This window comes from Sorex fumeus, unplaced genomic scaffold, assembly GCF_029834395.1.
Source record: "Sorex fumeus unplaced genomic scaffold, SorFum_2.1 ptg000043l, whole genome shotgun sequence".
In the NCBI taxonomy this organism is placed as follows: domain Eukaryota; kingdom Metazoa; phylum Chordata; class Mammalia; order Eulipotyphla; family Soricidae; genus Sorex; species Sorex fumeus.
In genome coordinates, this window is record NW_026606100.1 from 50,832,788 (window position 1) to 50,850,140 (window position 17,353).

The following is a 17,353-nucleotide window of genomic DNA, read 5'->3' on the forward strand; positions in this document are numbered from 1 at the left end:
CCACCAAGGACTTTTTAAAGTAAACCACTGTAGCACTGTCCTCCCATTATTCATCAATTTGCTCGGGCGGGCCCCAGTAATGTCTCCATTGTGAAACTTCTTGTTACTGTGTTTATGCCACGGGGAGCTTGCCAGACACTGCCATGCAGGCGGGATATTCTCAGTAGCTTGCCGGGCTCTCCGAGAGGGACGGAGGAATCGAACCCGGGTCGGTCGCGTGCAAGGCAAACGCCCTACCTGCTGTGCTATCGCTCCGACCAGTCAATTACGAAAGAGCCACTTTGTCGTAGCATAAACGTGTGGCCTGAGTCCCTCAGTGAATGGGAGAGGAAGTGTCGGAGCCAGGGAAGTTGAACCCAGCCAGTGCAACCACTCAAACTTGTTCTGTCATTAGCTTGGCATTTCACATGCTACACTAGAAAATTACCGAGGAAAAGACTAATTGAGTTTTCAAAAAAAAAAAAAGAGTAATTGAGATCATTAGAAAGTGTTACTTCTTTATTCACGTATTACAAAAGCAAAGCTTCATTTACAACGTGAGCTACATACTAGTCATTTCAGCATCCAACTGCTTTCTGGAATCCCTAAACGTATGCTGTGTTTATGCAAACACACAAGTTTTATGTTTTGCATACAAAATGTTCTTTAACATCAAAGCAGTTAACAAAAACAAGCTCTAGAAATCATATACCTCCTAAGACTACCGGAAAGGGAAAATTTTAATTACAGTAGACCCATTTGATAAATATTTTCGTATAACTCAAAGTGAGATTTATCTCAACACATCTTAGTAATATTCCTTTTGTTAATTCCACATACGAATGGCAAACACTTATTTCTGAAATGAAACAGCACTGGAGAATCTCCAGTGAAATTTTTTCAAAGTAAAAGTCTAGCTTTTACTTGAGCTTCAGGAAGCCCTAGCGACACACAGTACATTAGTAAAATCTGAAATAAAATGATTTCCTGTTAATCTCTTCACAGTTTCTTAAAAAAATATTAGTGGAGATAAATTATCTACCAACTTTAAAAATCTAAACTCATGTTCACTGAACAAAAATAATTTAGTTTTAGAACATTGCCTGTTAACAGCAAAGTACTATAAATAGTGCATGTTAAACTTTCCCCAACAACTCATTTCTACAAAATACTTGATTAAAAATAAAATGAAGAAACATTTTCAATACTTAATGGAAGATATGAACATCTTTCCAAATATAGAACTCGCAGATACTTAAATAAAATTCTGAATGCAATTTTTTAGATTACAATCCTAAGAACGTTCGTAAAGTAGATTTGCTTCGACAGTTTTAGTGCATTTAGAATTGTAGCTTTCAAACATTGACACCTTTGGAATACCCACTGTGCTCTTCAAAGTAGGAAAACTAGAACTACACATTCTTGTAATTATGAAAAGGAAATCCCTCCTATGTTTAAATAAAAACGCATCTTCAGAAAATCTATATTTAGCTGTCAGAAAAAATATATTTGTCACTATTTGGCCCAGAATATAGTTAATAAACTGGTTTTAACAAGAAAGCTCATTCTCATTATTCAAGTTCACTTCCTATTTTAGAGTATTGCTTTTATTTGAAAAATAAAATAGAAGTTAAGAAAATAATAACCATAAAGCTTCCAGACAACATTAACCTGTTCCTTCCTGGCACTGCACTAAATACTTGGGCCACATTAGACATTTTGAAATGGCTGTGCTGAGATTTAGCTGAGCTCAGGGGGATTTAAGCCGCAGGATCATGGAGTCTGGAATCCACAACCCGGGGATGCGAGTGCTCTGCTCCCGGGCACTGAGCATAGTCCCATGGGCTCGCATGGCTTTCTGGTACCCGCAAGGGGCAGAGATCCCTGGCCCAGCACTGGGGTCTTTGTGGACACACACGATCTCTACATTCACTTGACTTATTATGAGAGAAGGGGTTCTTTTTTGGTTAGTAAGCAGGTAACAGGATTATTCTCTTTTTGGCGGGGGAGGGGGGACGGGAGGGAGGGAAGGAGGGGGGTTTGGGCCACACCTAGCGGTGCTCAGGGCTTACTCCTGGCTCTGTGCTCACTTCTGGCGGTGCCCAGGCTTGAACCAGGCTCAGTGCATGCAAGTTAAGTGCCCTAACCCCTGTTAACTATTTCTCTCGCCCAGGATATCCTATTTAAAGAAGCCAATTAGTAATACTTTGAAGATCTGCACCAAGTTAAAAATAAAAATTTTTCAAAGTACACAGAAAACAAGTTAATAACAATATGTTTTATTATTTGACCGAGCTGTCTGCAGAGTAAGCTAGTTATTACACAGTATAAAAACAATAGTCTCCTATTCAAAATTAATGACTCTAGATTTATTTAGCAAGTCCTATTTTGGTAAACAAATTAAGTACGTTTAAATGTATTCTACAGCTCCCGTCACACTTTTGCATCCTTCCCTACTAAGGCGACAACTCAATCACCGTCCCCGTAGAGTTCTGTCATGGTACAGGAAAGACTCGTGAAACTGCAATTAAACATCACAACTTGGATTCGCAGAAGAGACTTCAGCCGCGCCACAGAGAACAGAATCTGCTGGGACGCGTGTCCTCGCTTAAGGACCACTTGAGAGTCCCGTTTCCCCACGTGTTGCTATACCCACCTTTTCTTGGAAATTATGGAGAGAAGTAACTGGAGAGAAGGCAGGGAAAGGAAATCTCGGCAATCTGTTCCGAGGACTCTGTCTCCTAGGAGCGAGAGGGAAGATTCCACTCGAACTCTTTGGTCAACAAAGTAATAGGAATAACAAGTAACCCCAAACTGACACTGACGACAGACTGACGGGCTGAAAGGCAATGTTCAAATTAAAGGGGGAAAAAGGCATCTTTCAACTAACCCGCTGATACTTCTATCATTCCGATGTGTTACCGGTGGCTTTGTAAAACAAGCTGGGAGTGTCATGACAAGAATTCAATGGAAACTTGGAGTGTTGTTTAAAGGAGAAACTGAATGACAGGTAATTTGAAACACCTATTCATTCGAAGTCTTCATCTCATACTTTAGAACTTTCTCTTATTTTTACAACTTTAAAAAGAATTGCTTACATGGAAATAGCTTTACTATTACCAATCGAAATGAAGTTACTGATTCAACTATGATCGAGCTATGTGAGTTAAATAGTCTTTTAATTAAGAGCTATTTGAAAGGCAATTCCTCTTCTAAACACTGAAATAAGCTGTAACAGATTTTGTAAGAGAAAATAATTTATTCTACCACTTTAAATAAGAATAACATTTAGCTGCAATACACACATCACAATACAGTTAAGTCTCGAGTTTATGGACCACAAATATGGCAAGTTTAGGTAAACACCTGCCGAGATGCTGACCGTACTCCAAATCTCAAACATCCGAATGAAAAAGCAGGCACCAATGTGTCCAACTATCCAAATTATTTTAAACGACCCTGACCAGATTTTTAATCTGGTGATTAAAAATGAATAAAATAAAGCAAAAACCAGGAAAAAAAAATCTTGCCTCCAAGGTCAAATTTATATTCTATAAATATACTTTAAATTAGCAGACACCTTATTCGGGATAATCGCCCCCCACCCATCCCTCTTCCCCAAGGGAAAAAAAAAACCACAAAACACAAAGAAAACCAAAACCAAATGAAATATCATAATGGTGATTGTATTCCATCAGTGTTGGTTATGCTGTCCTCTTGCGAAATGACAGGCAAAATCGTACTTGTTCTTGCACTTGCATCCACATATGTTGCACTGGAAAGGGTTCTCGTACCCGTGACAGCCCATGTGAATGGTGTAAAGGATATTGTCTGCGAAGTACATGTCACAGTGCTGGCAGTGGTGGAGCAGCTGCGGGTCCTGCAGGGCCAGGGGGGGCGCGGGCGTGCTCGGCTGGCTGTTGCCCAGGCTGGGCGTGCTCGTGTGGGCACTGGGCTCGCTGCTGGGGCCTGCCACGGGGCTGTAGTTCCTCTGGCCGTGTGCCGGCCGGGGGTCGGGGCTCGTGGGCGAGGCGCTCTGCGGGAGGCTGGCGGCCACGGCCGACACCACGGCCTGGGCGGCCGGCTGCTGCATCAAGAAAGGCTTCTCATCGGGGCACGGGACCACACCGGGGGACGCGGGGTCGGGGTTCTCAGGCGGCAAGCTGGACAGCTGGCCCGCGAGCGTGGAGAGCTGGTTTAAGGGGTTGTCAACCAGGAGTTCCTGGGGGTCTCGGGGGAGACCACCGGCGGCTGAAGGTTTTGCCAGGCTTTCGTAGGGCTCGGTTTGGATACTGGGGATCTCGTGGGTAAAATCGCTAAGGTAGTCCGGCTTCTGCACCACCATGGACGGCGGGCTCAGGTTGATCAGCGCGCGCCGACTATAGCCCAGATTGCTCGTCTTCTTCTGCAAGACCCCCCACATCTTCTTGCTGCTCAGAGAAGACCGAGCACCTTTGATGGGTACCATTTTATGCTTGCGCCTTCGATGGTGGGACAGGTTACTCCGGTCGCTGCAGCGGAAGGAACATAATTCACATTTGTACGGCTTTTCTCCGGTATGGGAACGCATATGGGCTTCCAGATGACGCTCGTAGGCAGACGCGAACGGACATAAGTGGCATCTGTGAGGCTTCTCTCCTGTTTCGAAAGAAAACCAAGACACAGCATAAGAGCAGCTCCTTTGAAAAAACTGCACGTTCATCAGACACGGAAGCCAATAAAATAAAGCACTTTTCAGGGATTTGCATTGGTGCCGTAGTCACAAAACCTGTACGGAAGCTTGTCAGAGGACACGGAGCCTAAAGGCTTAGCAGCAACAGCTAGAAACACAGTCTCTTATACAAGCAGAGAGACTCTCCTGGCTTCAACAGGCATCTGGAGAAAGAATAGCACAAATGACAATAATGCCGCCTACCTAATCATGACTGTCAAAAATACGCCCGAGTTCCATGTTTGTGTACACTCCTACACAGTCTCTCTCACACACATGCCCCTTCCTCGGGAGGGCAGCAACCACCTCTCCCCAGCAGCCCTCGGGGCAGCCTGGGGCTGAGGACAGGCCTGCCTGCAGGAGTGATGCTCTGGGTTGACCCCAGACCACAATCCACAGCCCTGAAGTTTTGGGTTTTTATTTTTGTTTTGTTTTTTTTCGCTTTTGGGGTCACACCTGGCAATGCACAGGGGTTGCTCCTGGTTCGGGCACTCAGGAATTTCTCTTGGCGGTGCTCAGGGGACCCTATGGGATGCTGGGATTCGAACCTGGGTTGACCGAGTGCAAGGCAAAAGCCCTCCCTACTGCGCTGTGCTCTGGCCCGAGGTCTGAAGTTCCTAAGCAAAACCTTTCAGTGGCATGGGCATCAAGGTCTCCCATCAGAACCATCGATATGTACCTGCCTCATGTCAGTGACTTTTTTTAGTCGCCGAAAGGCACGATTTGGGTCAATTATTGCTTGTTGAAGACAGCCGACAAACTCGGGCCAGAGTGACAGGGCGTTTGACTTGCAAGCGGCCAATTCCTGGTGTCCCATATGGTCCCGAGCCCTGCCAGGAGTGATTCCTGAACACAGAGCCAGGAGGAACCTGAGCACTGTTGGGTGTGCCCCAAACAAACAAACAAACCAACCAAACAGAAAATAGCCCCAATAATGTGAGAAACGGGTGGAATAAGAGATTTACAGCCTTGACCACATGAGCACTGGGCACCAAGGGTGTCAGATGGTCTTCCGGGGCCTGGGGGCAACAGGGAGGCCTTGCCAGGAAGCCTGGCCAGCCAGGGGCCGCTTAGGAGGGCGGGCTGAGGGCCGGCAGCGGTCTCCAGCCCCCATCCCGGCTGAGCGAGGAACGAGATGAAGATGAATCACCCGCCTCCCTCATCCGTCTCCCACTCAGCCCGCGCCTGGCAGAGCAGCGCGGGGCCGGCTTCCCGGAGTCCCAGGCCCCCAGCGCCTGGGTTCAGCGCGGGGGGGGGGGGGGATTCGCCTGAGCAATCCGCCCGCCCTCCGCGGCCCTTCCCCTCCCCGTACCTGTGTGGATCCGAATGTGTTCGATGAGCCGGGCTGTCCCTTTGCTGGCATAGTTGCAGTAGCGACACTTGAGCTTCCCATCGAAAGTCCGTTCAAACCCGTCTACTAACATTCCTGAGTTTTCGTCCAGGGACACTTCAACAGATGGGTGATCGAGGCCATTTTGATCACCATCTGCTCCAGCTACGGACAGAGCAGAGCAAAAAATCAAAAGAACAAACACGCAATCTCGGAAGCGACCCACGCAACAGCGCACTCAACACCGAAGCGAAACTCACAAAGCAACTGACTCTCTGGACTGAGAACTGGTTTTCTCAAAAACGGTTCTGCTTTTTCCAGCCTTGACAGGGAATCTCTAGCCCCCCAAGTTCACCGTCCCACAGAACCATTCCACAGGAGAGACAAGGCTCTGTGTCCCTTCTGGCCTCAGTGTTTCCCGAGACCAAGATGACTCAAAACTCGGGGTGCCTATGAACCGCTGTGGGGCTGATTAGAACACGGGCTCGGAGCTATCACGATCACTATCATGAGCTATCACTCGGATTTCTAGCCCCTGGAATCCAAGGCCTTAGGCCAGGGGTCAGCAAGGGTGCCCACTGGCTGTGAGGCCACACGGTCTCGTTGACAACCACCTAACCCCGCTGCCGCACAAAAAGAGCTGCAGAGATGGGGGTGTGGGACCCCTCCCTGCCCCAAGGGACCCAGCCCCGGCAGCCGAAAACCTCCAGAACCCAACCTCCACCCTGCGCATGGCCACTCTCCACACGCTTGGGCCAAGCCTCGACCATGAGTGAACCTTCCCCTGGACATTTCCTAGGATACACCCGACCGACAGTCCAAGAGCACCGCATCACATCTGATGGGGTTCAAGGTAGGAGGCAACCCACCTTAGAGGGAAATATTATTTCAGTGCTGCTTTGGGGCAGGGATTGGAGTTCGGGACGGAAACACCCGAAATATGGTGGTGGGAAGGTGTAATGGTGGGATTGGCGTTTGAATATTAAATGTAATCAAATATTGTTAACTACTTTATAAAATAATTTAAAAAAAAGAAAAAAAGCTGCAGAAAATAGGCCAACACCAAGCATGCCTATAAACCCTTACACAGAAACTAAAGCTTCAAGTCCATGTAATTCCCTACATCATTCTTCTTTTTTTTTTAAGTGTGTGTGGGGGACTACACACTTGGCTGTTCTGGTCGGGGAAAGCAAACTTTATTTCTAGTGTTTGCACAACTGGTTTCAGTGCACCACTGACTGTACATTTTGTTGTGATCCCGACCAGTACAGCCAAGTGTGTAGTCACCACAGCAGTGTGTGTAGCATTCGGTCATCACAACAACAGCATCAACAAAAAGGGAAGGAAAATGAAAAATCTTAAATATCTAATAACATTTGGTTAGTCTGGAATTATACCTTTGATATGTTTGCATAAAATTTAATTTTACTTGTATGTTGACTTGAAAATTAATTATGTGCTTACTCCTATTCAGTGTCACTTGTTTATGCTTTTGGTGTTTAAATGATTATTATGCTTTGCATAGTTTAGCATTTGAAAGAGTTCATTTATTTTTATTTAGGTACTATGATTATGGGCTGGAGCGATAACACAGCGGGTAGGGCGTTTGCCTTGCACGCAGCCAACATGGCCGACCCGAGTTCGATTCCTCCGCCCCTCTCGGAGAGCCTGTTCAGCTACCGACAGTATCCTGCCCGCATGGCAGAGCCTGGTAAGCTCCCCACGGTGTAGTCGATATGCCAAAAACAGTAACAAGTCTCACAATGGAGACGTTACTGGTGCCCGCTCGAGCAAATCGATGAACAACAGGAGGACAGTGCTACAGTGTGAAGGGCACACCCAGTGGTTCTCTGGCTTACTCTTGGCTCTGTGCTCAGGGATCACTCCCAGCGGGACTTGGGGGATGCCTAGGCTCCAACCCCGGTCAGCCGCCAGTAAGGCAAACGCCCTCCCCGCTGTGCTAGCACTCCGGCTCCTCTCTGTCATTTTTAGACTTCCCCAAACCATCCTTGAACGCAGACGCCGCTCTGAGCCTGAAAAGTCTCACGAAGCCGTCAGCACTCCAGGGCAGGGGGCTGACCACAGGGTCGGGGAAGGAATGGGCTCCCGCCCTCCTGGGCAAGGGCACCAGCACCGCCTGGGAGCCGCAAGTGGGCTGCCGTTGCCTCGATTCCAGGGTCTCCGCTTAGATGGGGGACGGCAGTGGGTCCTTTCTTCATTTTAGGAGCAAGGAAAACAGAAATTTCTATTTTGGCTTCAGGGCCTATCCCGATCTCCTAGTGGCGGAAGGAAGTCGGGACTGTGTCGGGAAGCTGATTCCTGACCTCCTTCGGGTCCGGGTGTCTACTCTTAGCGAGCGGCCTGGGGCACCGGAAGGGCACATAGGAGACCAGGAGACCACAGCCTCTGAGCTGCAGCCTGCCCTGAGACCACCGGGCAGCTCTGGGCGACAGGAAGGCTTGGTCGAGACTTTTCTTCCGCCCCTTTGTTTTTTTTATGTGTTTTTGTTTTTTCTGCCCCTTTATTTGTTAAAGACGGAACAACTACTTGTCCTGCGTCTTTCCAGGAGATGATCTGGAGGGCGAGCGCCCAGGACCCAGTGCCCAAGCGACCAGAAGGTGGACCGTACCTCCCTGAAGGGCCTCGGCGTCCTTGTCCCCGCTGACCGACCCGGAAATCATGTTCACGTGGTGCGTCTGCTGCGTCAGGTACTCCTGGAAATCCTTCACGAAGTCCAGCGGCTCCGGCTTCTTTTCACCCATCTTTGCTTCTTTCCCCTTATCTTCCCAAATGCGCACAGTTCGTTATACCTAGGGGGGCAAAGCCTGAAATAATTTTCCAGAGTTTAGAGAGATCAAGCATGTGTTTAAAAAATAAAGTGAAAATGCATCACAGGCCAGCCCGCCCCGAGCAACAGTGCTCGGCGCCGCACGGGTCCCTCCCAGACGGCGCATGATGGAGGGAAATGAATCCGGCTACTATTTGGCATGATTTTTTATTTGCTTTTTGGGTCACATCCCGCAATGCACAGGGGTTACTCCTGGCTCTGCACTCAGGAGTTACTCCTGGCGGTGCTCAGGGGACCACATGGGATGCTGGGAATCGAATCCGGGTCGGCCGCGTGCAAGGCAAACGTCCTACCCGCTGTGCTATCTCTCCAGCCCTGTGATGATTTTTTAAATCTTTTTTGTTTTGGGGACAGCAGGGCCAGGGGTTCAAACAGGGTTGGGGCGGCCCCCGCCAGAGGCTACCAAGTAAGTGCCTTGGCCTTTGCACGCGCTCCCGGGCCCTCTGCCACCCAGGAAGCCACATTCCGCCTCGGTCACTGAGGGGGCATCACAAAGAGGAGCGGGAGCACCTGCAGATGAGATGGGCACAGGCCCGGGGACAGGGGTCACGGAGGACGGAGACCTCGGAGAACTTCCCAGACGATACACTCCTGGGCTGTCCCTAACCAAGGCCCTACACCCGCACGCAGCGAGCGCCCGGACCCCGGCCAACACACACGGCCTGTGCTTTGGTTTCAAGTGGCCAGGACGGCCCAGCAGAAGGCACAGGGGTCCGAGGGCCCTAAGGTCTGAGGAACGCCGCAGGAGAAACACAGGAGGAGAAGCCACAGGACAGGAGAACGGGGAGCGCGACGGAGGGGCAGGAAGAGGCCAAGGCCTTTCCCTGACACCCAGATTAACTCTCAGTAAGAGGAACTCCTGGACGGGAGTTCGGAGAAAGCTTATCTCTGCTCATTCCCGCCCGGGGGAGCCCTGTCCTCTCTGGGAACAGTTTATCACCCCCTTTCTCTCCCCTCCCCGTGTTTCTGCTGTTTCTGGGCCGTGCTCAGGCTGACTCCTGGCTCTGCGCTGAGTGACGATCACTCTTGGGTTATTTGGTGCGATTCCAACCAGGGCTGGCCGCACACTAGGTAAACACCCTATCGGCTCTACTACTGCTCTGGCCCTGAGCGAATTTCTCTAAATAAACCAGTCATTTCATTTTGCTTTTTGCCACCTCCTGAAGTTCTTTTTTCTTCCTTTTTTTTTGTTTGGCTTTTTGGGTCACACCCAGCGGTGCACACAGGAATTACTCCTGGCGGTGCTCAGGGACCAAATGGGATGTCGGGATCAAACCCAGGTTGGCCGCGTGCAAGGCAAACGCCCTCCCCGCTCCGGTCTGCCTCCTGAAATTCTTTTCTGCAGAGGAAGGGATCATTCCTGGAAGGACGGTGCCAAAGTGAAGACTGACTTGACTTTTCTTCCCTGCAAAGAGCAACGCCTCACTTGACCCTGGCCCTGCTGCTCCCCGAGGACTCGCGTGGAGGGGACCAGCTTCTGTGCCGAGCAGAGCAGTGGCCATCGGGGGCGGGTGGGCGCCGGCGTCCATGTGGCACAGACGCGGGGAGCAGGCTCCACCATCTTGACACCACCTGGCATTTCTCGGGGCGACCAGGGTGGGTCGGGGAGGTGAGAGGCGGGAGCACTCCCTCCCCTGCTCCTCGCACTCTTATCGCCTGCCACAAACTGGAAAAGCTTACCCAGAAAATGATGAAAGATGACCTATGATAAGAGAACGCCTTATCACAGATATTATGCTAGTATCTGGAGAGATGCAATAGCTAATAATAATAGTCGGAGACACAACAGAGCAGGGAGGGCGCTTGCCCGGGTGGGTCCCAGAGCAGGGACCCACCCGGGTTCAACCCCTGGTATCCCATATGGTCCCCCCCCAAACCCTGCTGTGAGTGATTCCTGAGTGCACAGCCAGGATATTTCTGAGCACTGCTGGGTGCACCGCTCCCCCTAGGCTACCACCCCACCCCCAAAAAAAGATTAGATTAGGTCTTGCCAGGGACATAAAGCTTGCAAGAGAGCGCCTGAGCTGTAAGGGCCCGGACCTGGAGCCTGGCACGGCCAACAGCAGTCCACCTCAATCCAAAGAGGAGAAAAAGCACAATCCGTGACACAGAGGTGGGCCAGGGAGGCGGCTCGCAGGGCTGGGACACGTGCGCTCCATGCGGAGATCCAGGGTCAATCACGGGATTGCACAGTGCCCCGAGCACTGGTCTGGGAGCAGCCTGGGGCACTGCCTGTTAAGAGTCCCCAAGCCAAACAGCGCAGAACCCTCAGACGCAGGCACACAACCCAAATATAGAGAAAAAAAAAAAAAAAGAAAGAAAGAAAGAAAAGAACACACAGAGGCAAGGAGTGGGCTGCAGAAAGAGAAAATACAGAAAAATGCCCCGTTAATAAACAGTCAGGGGACCAGAGCGCCCAACTGGGCTGAGCACATGCTTTGCGCGCAGGAGGCGGAGCACCACAGGGGAGGACCACAGGAGTGACCTGGAGCACAAAGCAGGGCAGGGTGCAGTCCCAAACCAAACACCACCACTGGGTGTGGCCCCCAAACAAAGACAAAACCAATACAGGGGTCAGGGGGAGACCTAAGGGGCTTGGGGGCCGTGGCCTGTGTGTGCAGAAGCTGGACAGAGACCAGTGTGCGGGCTTCCGGCCTCAGCACGGAACTCTGGGCTCCTCTCCCGTCAGCCGGGCACTGCTTGGGAGTCCTGATAATCAAGAAATCCCCACGTCCAGAGTGAAAGGGCAGACTACACACAAGGAAAAGAAAAGAAAAAGAAAGAAAAGCAATAGGTACACGACTACCAACAGCAACAGAAGTGCAGAAATCGGCAACCCGAGCCAGGACAGTGTATCCCCAAAAAACTACACCACAGGGAGAAACTGCAAACTGCCGGAGAGCCGAGGGGGCTGGCCTCGGGTTCCTTAGGGCGTCTCAGCACCATTGGAGGCCACCAGCAGAGGGATAAAGGACAGAGATGTGGGGGGTAGCTTTAAACCGCGAAAATGAGAAGACTCTATAGGTTGTGGTCCAAAGAGCTGTAAGAAAACAATACTGGGGTTGGAGAGAAAGCACAGTGGGTAGGGAGCTTGCCGTGCACAAGGCCAACCTGCACTCACTCCATGGTCCCCGAGCACTGCCAGGGGTGACTCCTGAGTGCGGAGCCAGGAGGAACCCCAGAGCACAGGAAGGAAGGGAGGGAGAGAGGGAGGGAGGGTATTTACACTGTAACTCCGCATCGCTTCTTGCCAACCAGTTCATATATAAAAACTGACATTTACGATGGAAAATATCTCAAATCTACTTTGGCAGGCTTCGATGAGCAAGAAAAAAATCTCACAAGCCTCGATTAGAAAGCATAACACGCTTCGGTGCGTGTGACAAAGCAAAAGAAAAAAGTCCGAGCTTGCAAGCAAGCAAGTGAAGGAAAACAGTATTTTTAATACACGCATCTCAAATCTTAAGAACACAGATGAACCTAATTACAGAGGCTGGCTGGCATATTTTGACAGTCTTGGCTATTATCGCATTGTCACGTTATAAATTTCACTGTGTTCCTGCCATAAATTGTGTGACTTTCAATCTTAATGCATGATGGACTGAAAAAAAGAGTGCCCAAAAAAACACCAAAAACAAAAAGTGTCAGTGAAAAAAAGAGGAATACTGTAAACACAAGGAAAAGTATTCTTAGAATCTTAAATACACTGACATGGTTTACACGCTCAAGAGTCCAGAGACAATTTTAAAATGAGGTGTCCAGACCAGAGTGATAGTACAGCGGGGAGGGCGCTTGCCCTGCACGCAGCCTACCCGGGTTCGATCCCTGGCATCCCATATGGTTCCCCGAGCACCACCAGGAGTAATTTCTGAGTGCAGAGCCAGGAACCAGCCCAGGTTAACTCAAAAAGCCAATAAATAAATAAGCAAATGAGATGTCATTCCACCCCTGCGCTCATCGGCCTGGGCCCACGGGTCTTCACTCCCCAACACCCAGTGTCTGGGCATGAGGGGGCCCTTCTGAGCGAGACCTACTTCTTGGATCACACAAGGAAGAATGTTAGGGTGAAATCCCAGCGGTTTGCTGGATTCAAACCCAGTTTTCTCAGTATTTCTAAGCAAAATAGAGAACAAGTATTTCAAGAGTATAGAAGACTTTCTGGTATTTTTTTTTTTCGCTTTATACCCAAACCGTTATCTTCCCTTTTTTTTTTTTTCGCTTTTTGGGTCACACCCGGCGAGGCACAGGGGTTACTCCTGGCAGTACTTGGGGGACCATTTGGGATGCTGGGATTGAACCCAGGTCTGCTGTGTGCAAGGCAAACGCCCTAACTGCTGTGCTATGGCTCCAGCCCCACCTTTTAAAAAAAAAATCATCATCATCATCAGTCTCAGGGTTGAACGTTTATCCTACGAATTCTAAATATTAACTGGCCTCTGGAGATGGTTTATAGAAATTAACTTCAGAAAATTATCAAACTGTATATTTTCATCCAAAGCATTTTTCCTACTAGTAGTCAGGGATTCAATACATTGGCACGTATTAGCCAGCATATTGCTTACATGTGATTTCAAAGTGGCATCAGAAACATACTTCTGTTTTCGAATTTTATTTTAGCTATGGACGGGTACTGGGGGTGCATTGGGCTTGGTGTATTCCAAGCCTGAATACTAACCAACAGAAAACACTTGTTCCCCTTCCCCGAGCCCTGTGATGGCCCTGATTCAGGCAAGGGTGGGTCTAGCACGGCATTTGTGGGGGCAGGCACAGGTCCACACGAGGAACTGGCGAGTCACCTCAATTTTATTTACCTATTAGGCCACACCCAACAGCGCTCAGGGCTTCCTTCTGGCTCTGTGCTCAGGGGTCACTCCTGCTGGGGACTGGGGACTCATACCGGGTACCAGGGATGAAACGGGGGTCAGCCGAGTGCAAAGCAAGCACCCTCCCCACGATACTACCGCTTTGGCCCCTCACGTGCATTTACTGAGAAGGGTTACTAATCAGAGGTTGAAACACCTTGCAACTCACTCACTGTACCTTAATTTGAGGGTTAGGGCCCTACATACCAGCTGGCTGCAGTTAACAGACAGGTTTGCTTTTACAGCCTAATGATCACAGTCAGTTGGTGTTCCCCGCGCTACAGAACACGCGGGCCCAGTGTGCCGGGAGCATCTTCCTTCATGACCACACAACCACCACCGACAACTGATTTTAAGGCTTTGGCGGGTGAGAAAACACAAAACTCGAGCGGCCAGCACCCTGACAGGCGTCGCCTTGGCCGACCTTCTCACCCCAGATCACTTCCTTCCCATCCTTGCTGCTCCAAGGACGAAATGGAGAGTATTCGGAACTGACTCTGCAGGCAGACGCAGACATGCAGACACACACACACACACACACACACACACACACACACACAGAACGCCAAGACGGACGAAATGGAGAGTATTCGGAATTGACTCTGCAGACACACACACACACACCCAGAACGCCAAGACGGTCGAAATGGAGAGTATTCGGAATTGACTCTGCAGACACACACACACACACACCCAGAACGCCAAGACGGACGAAATGGAGAGTATTCGGAATTGACTCTGCAGACACACACACACACACACACACACACACACACACACCCAGAACGCCAAGACGGACGAAATGGAGAGTATTCGGAATTGACTCTGCAGACACACACACACACCACACACACACACACACACCGGGATGCCAAAAGGCAGGCCATGAAGGAAATTTCAACTAAAATTGAAAAGCCATACAGAGGTCTGCAAAGAAAAAAAGCACACCACAAATCAGAACCGCCAGGACAGGAAATTTCACTAGCACCTGCGGGTGGGGTGGCTGATCAGACACCAGTGCCCGCGCCCCGGAGAGGACACCAGCCTGGCAGGACGTGCCGGGCCCCAGAGAGGGCACCCGGGCCGGCAGGACGAACCGAGCCCCAGACAGGGCTCCAGCCTGGCAGGACCCAGGCTGGCAGGCCCACGTCAGGCTGAACAAACGCTGCTCCAAAATGACAACCAAGTGCGCGGGACTTTATCGTTTTGGTCACAGTGGATTCCTTATGAATTCAATTTTGGCAACGTGTTTGTACCCGCTTCAACTTAATTAGTTTCACCTGCTCCCAGAACGCTTCTCCGGGGCCAGCCGGCACAGACCAAGGAGCCCACAGGATTGAGGAAAGGCTCAAACAAAAACAAAACCCAGCCTCAAAGAAAAGCCAATCAAAAATACTTCTTGGCGCACGATTTCCTTTACCCTGGCTACAGACAACCCCACACCCCCAAATACTTCGGGTTCTCTGGGAAACATTTTGGACTTTCAAGGGGGGCCAAAAAGACAGCAAACATCTCCCTGGGCTGTACCTGAACCCTCCCGAACATTTGGGTGTGCTGAAGGCACGACAAATGCCCAACCTGGCACGTGCCAGGCACTGGGGAAAACCAAACGGAGATAAAAATAATAATAATAAAAAAAATTCAAACACGTTTTCATTAATGAAGTGGCATTCTGAAACGGAACCGCCTGCACTGGACAGCTGTACACGCCCCTATTTCTCCCTGCAGCTGGCCACTGCCCTTGGGGGGGGGGTGTCAGGATCGACCCTGAAAGGGCCACGAAAAGGGCCACGCGTGGCGGTGGGGGCAGAGCCGGAGTGGGCGCGGACACGGTGCAGCCCGACGGGTTCCAGGGCCAAGCGCCCCCAAACTGGACACTGTCTCCACTCAAAGTGCCCCTAACCTGGACAGCCCCCGCGCCAAGCGCCCCCCAACCTGCCGAAGCGCCTCCATTCTGGACATTGTCCCTGCCCAAGCGCCCCCCACCTGGCCACTCCCCGCGCCCAGCGCCCCCCCACCTTGCCACTGCCCCCACGCCCAGCGCCCCTACCTGGACACTGTCCCCGCCCAAGCGCCCCCCAACCTGCCCAAGCTCTCCCAGCCTGGACACTGTCCCCTGCCCAAGTGCCCCCCAGCCTGATTCCGCCCCCTGCGTGCCAAGTGCCCCCCAACCTTGCTCTGCCCGGGCCCAAGCACCCCCAACCTGGACACTGTCCTCGCCCAAGTGCCCCCAACCTACCCAAGCGCCCCCAGCCTGAACACTGTCCCCTGCCCAAGTGTCCCCCAGCCTGATTCCACTCCCCGCGCCCCAAGTGCCCCCAACCTGGCCACCGCCCCCGCGCCAAGCGCCCCCCATCCTGGACCCTGTCCCCGCCCAAGCACCCCCCAACCTGCCCCCGCGCCAAGCGCCCCCCAACCTGCCCAAGCGCCCCCGACCTGGACACTGTCCCCGCGCCACGCGCCCCCCCAACCTGCCCAAGCGCCCCCGACCTGGACACTGTCCCCTGCCCAAGCGCCCCCCAACCTGCCCGAGCGCCCCCGACCTGGACACTGTCCCCGCGCCACGCGCCCCCCAACCTGCCCAAGCGCCCCCGACCTGGACACTGTCCCCGCCCAAGCGCCCCCCAACCTGCCCAAGCGCCCCCGATCTGGACACTGTCCCCTGCCCAAGCGCCCCCCAACCTGCCCGAGCGCCCCCGACTTGGACACTGTCCCCGCGCCACGCGCCCCCCAACCTGCCCAAGCGCCCCCCAACCTGCCCCCGCGCCAAGCGCCCCCCAACCTGCCCAAGCGCCCCCGACCTGGACACTGTCCCCTGCCCAAGCGCCCCCCAACCTGCCCAAGCGCCCCCGACCTGGACACTGTCCCCTGCCCAAGCGCCCCCGACCTGGACACTGTCCCCGCCCAAGCGCCCCCCAACCTGCCCAAGCGCCCCCGACCTGGACACTGTCCCCTGCCCAAGCGCCCCCCAACCTGCCCAAGCGCCCCCGACCTGGACACTGTCCCCTGCCCAAGCGCCCCCGACCTGGACACTGTCCCCGCTCAAGCGCCCCCCAACCTGCCCAAGCGCCCCTGACCTGGACACTGTCCCCGCGCCACGCGCCCCCAACCTGGCCCCCGCCCCCGCGCCCAGCGCCCCCCAACCTCGCGGGGAAACGGCCCCGCGCAGACACCGGGCGCCGCGCCCGCTCCCGGGGGCTCCGGCCCGGCCTCGGCGGCGTCTCCCCGGCCCCGCGGGCCCCGCCGGCGCCGCCACCCCGCGCCCGCCGGCCACGCCCGACCGTCCGTCCGCGGCGCCGAGCCCCGGGCGGGCCCGCCGCGCCCCGCACCCCGCGCCCCGCGCCCCCGCCTCACCGCCTGACCGCCGCACGGACGAGCGCCCAGCGCCTGCTGCACCGCCACGGCCGCCGCCGCCGCCGCCCTCGCCGCCGCCGCCGCCGCCGCCGTCTCCGTCACCGCCGCCGCCATGTTTGTTGTGTCTCGGGTCCCTTCCCGCCCCGCGGCCTCGCTCAGTCTCGCGCGAGCAGGCGGAGGCGGGGCGCCGGCGGCGCAAGGGAGGCCCTTTTGTCTCTCCGGGGCTTCCGTAGGGCGAGGGGGTGGCGGAAAGGCCGCGCGGGGCGGGG

General features: G+C 52.8%; 1 protein-coding gene across 1 annotated transcript; it reads right to left on the bottom strand.

Moving 5' to 3' along the window:
• Positions 1–477: 477 nt before the first annotated feature.
• IKZF5 (IKAROS family zinc finger 5) lies at positions 478–17,174 on the bottom strand. The gene is made up of 4 exons (XM_056120655.1): positions 17,085–17,174; positions 8,650–8,845; positions 6,003–6,185; positions 478–4,617 (listed from the first exon to the last, which is right to left on the bottom strand). Exons 2-4 carry the CDS (start codon positions 8,780–8,782, stop codon positions 3,674–3,676), a joined length of 1,260 nt encoding a protein of 419 aa, XP_055976630.1. The 5' UTR covers positions 8,783–8,845; positions 17,085–17,174; the 3' UTR covers positions 478–3,673.
• Between the last annotated feature and the right edge of the window lie 179 nt (positions 17,175–17,353).

Bases quoted from the DNA above. Each gene is read 5' to 3' on its own strand.
- IKZF5 (XM_056120655.1), bottom strand. From the start codon at position 8,782: ATGGGTGAAAAGAAGCCGGAGCCGCTGGACTTCGTGAAGGATTTCCAG. The intron at 6,186-8,649 runs GTACGGTCCACC...CTCTGTCCGTAG, and splicing joins CGCCGAGGCCCTTCAGGGAG to CTGGAGCAGATGGTGATCAA. The intron at 4,618-6,002 runs GTACGGGGAGGG...CTTTCGAAACAG, and splicing joins ACACATTCGGATCCACACAG to GAGAGAAGCCTCACAGATGC.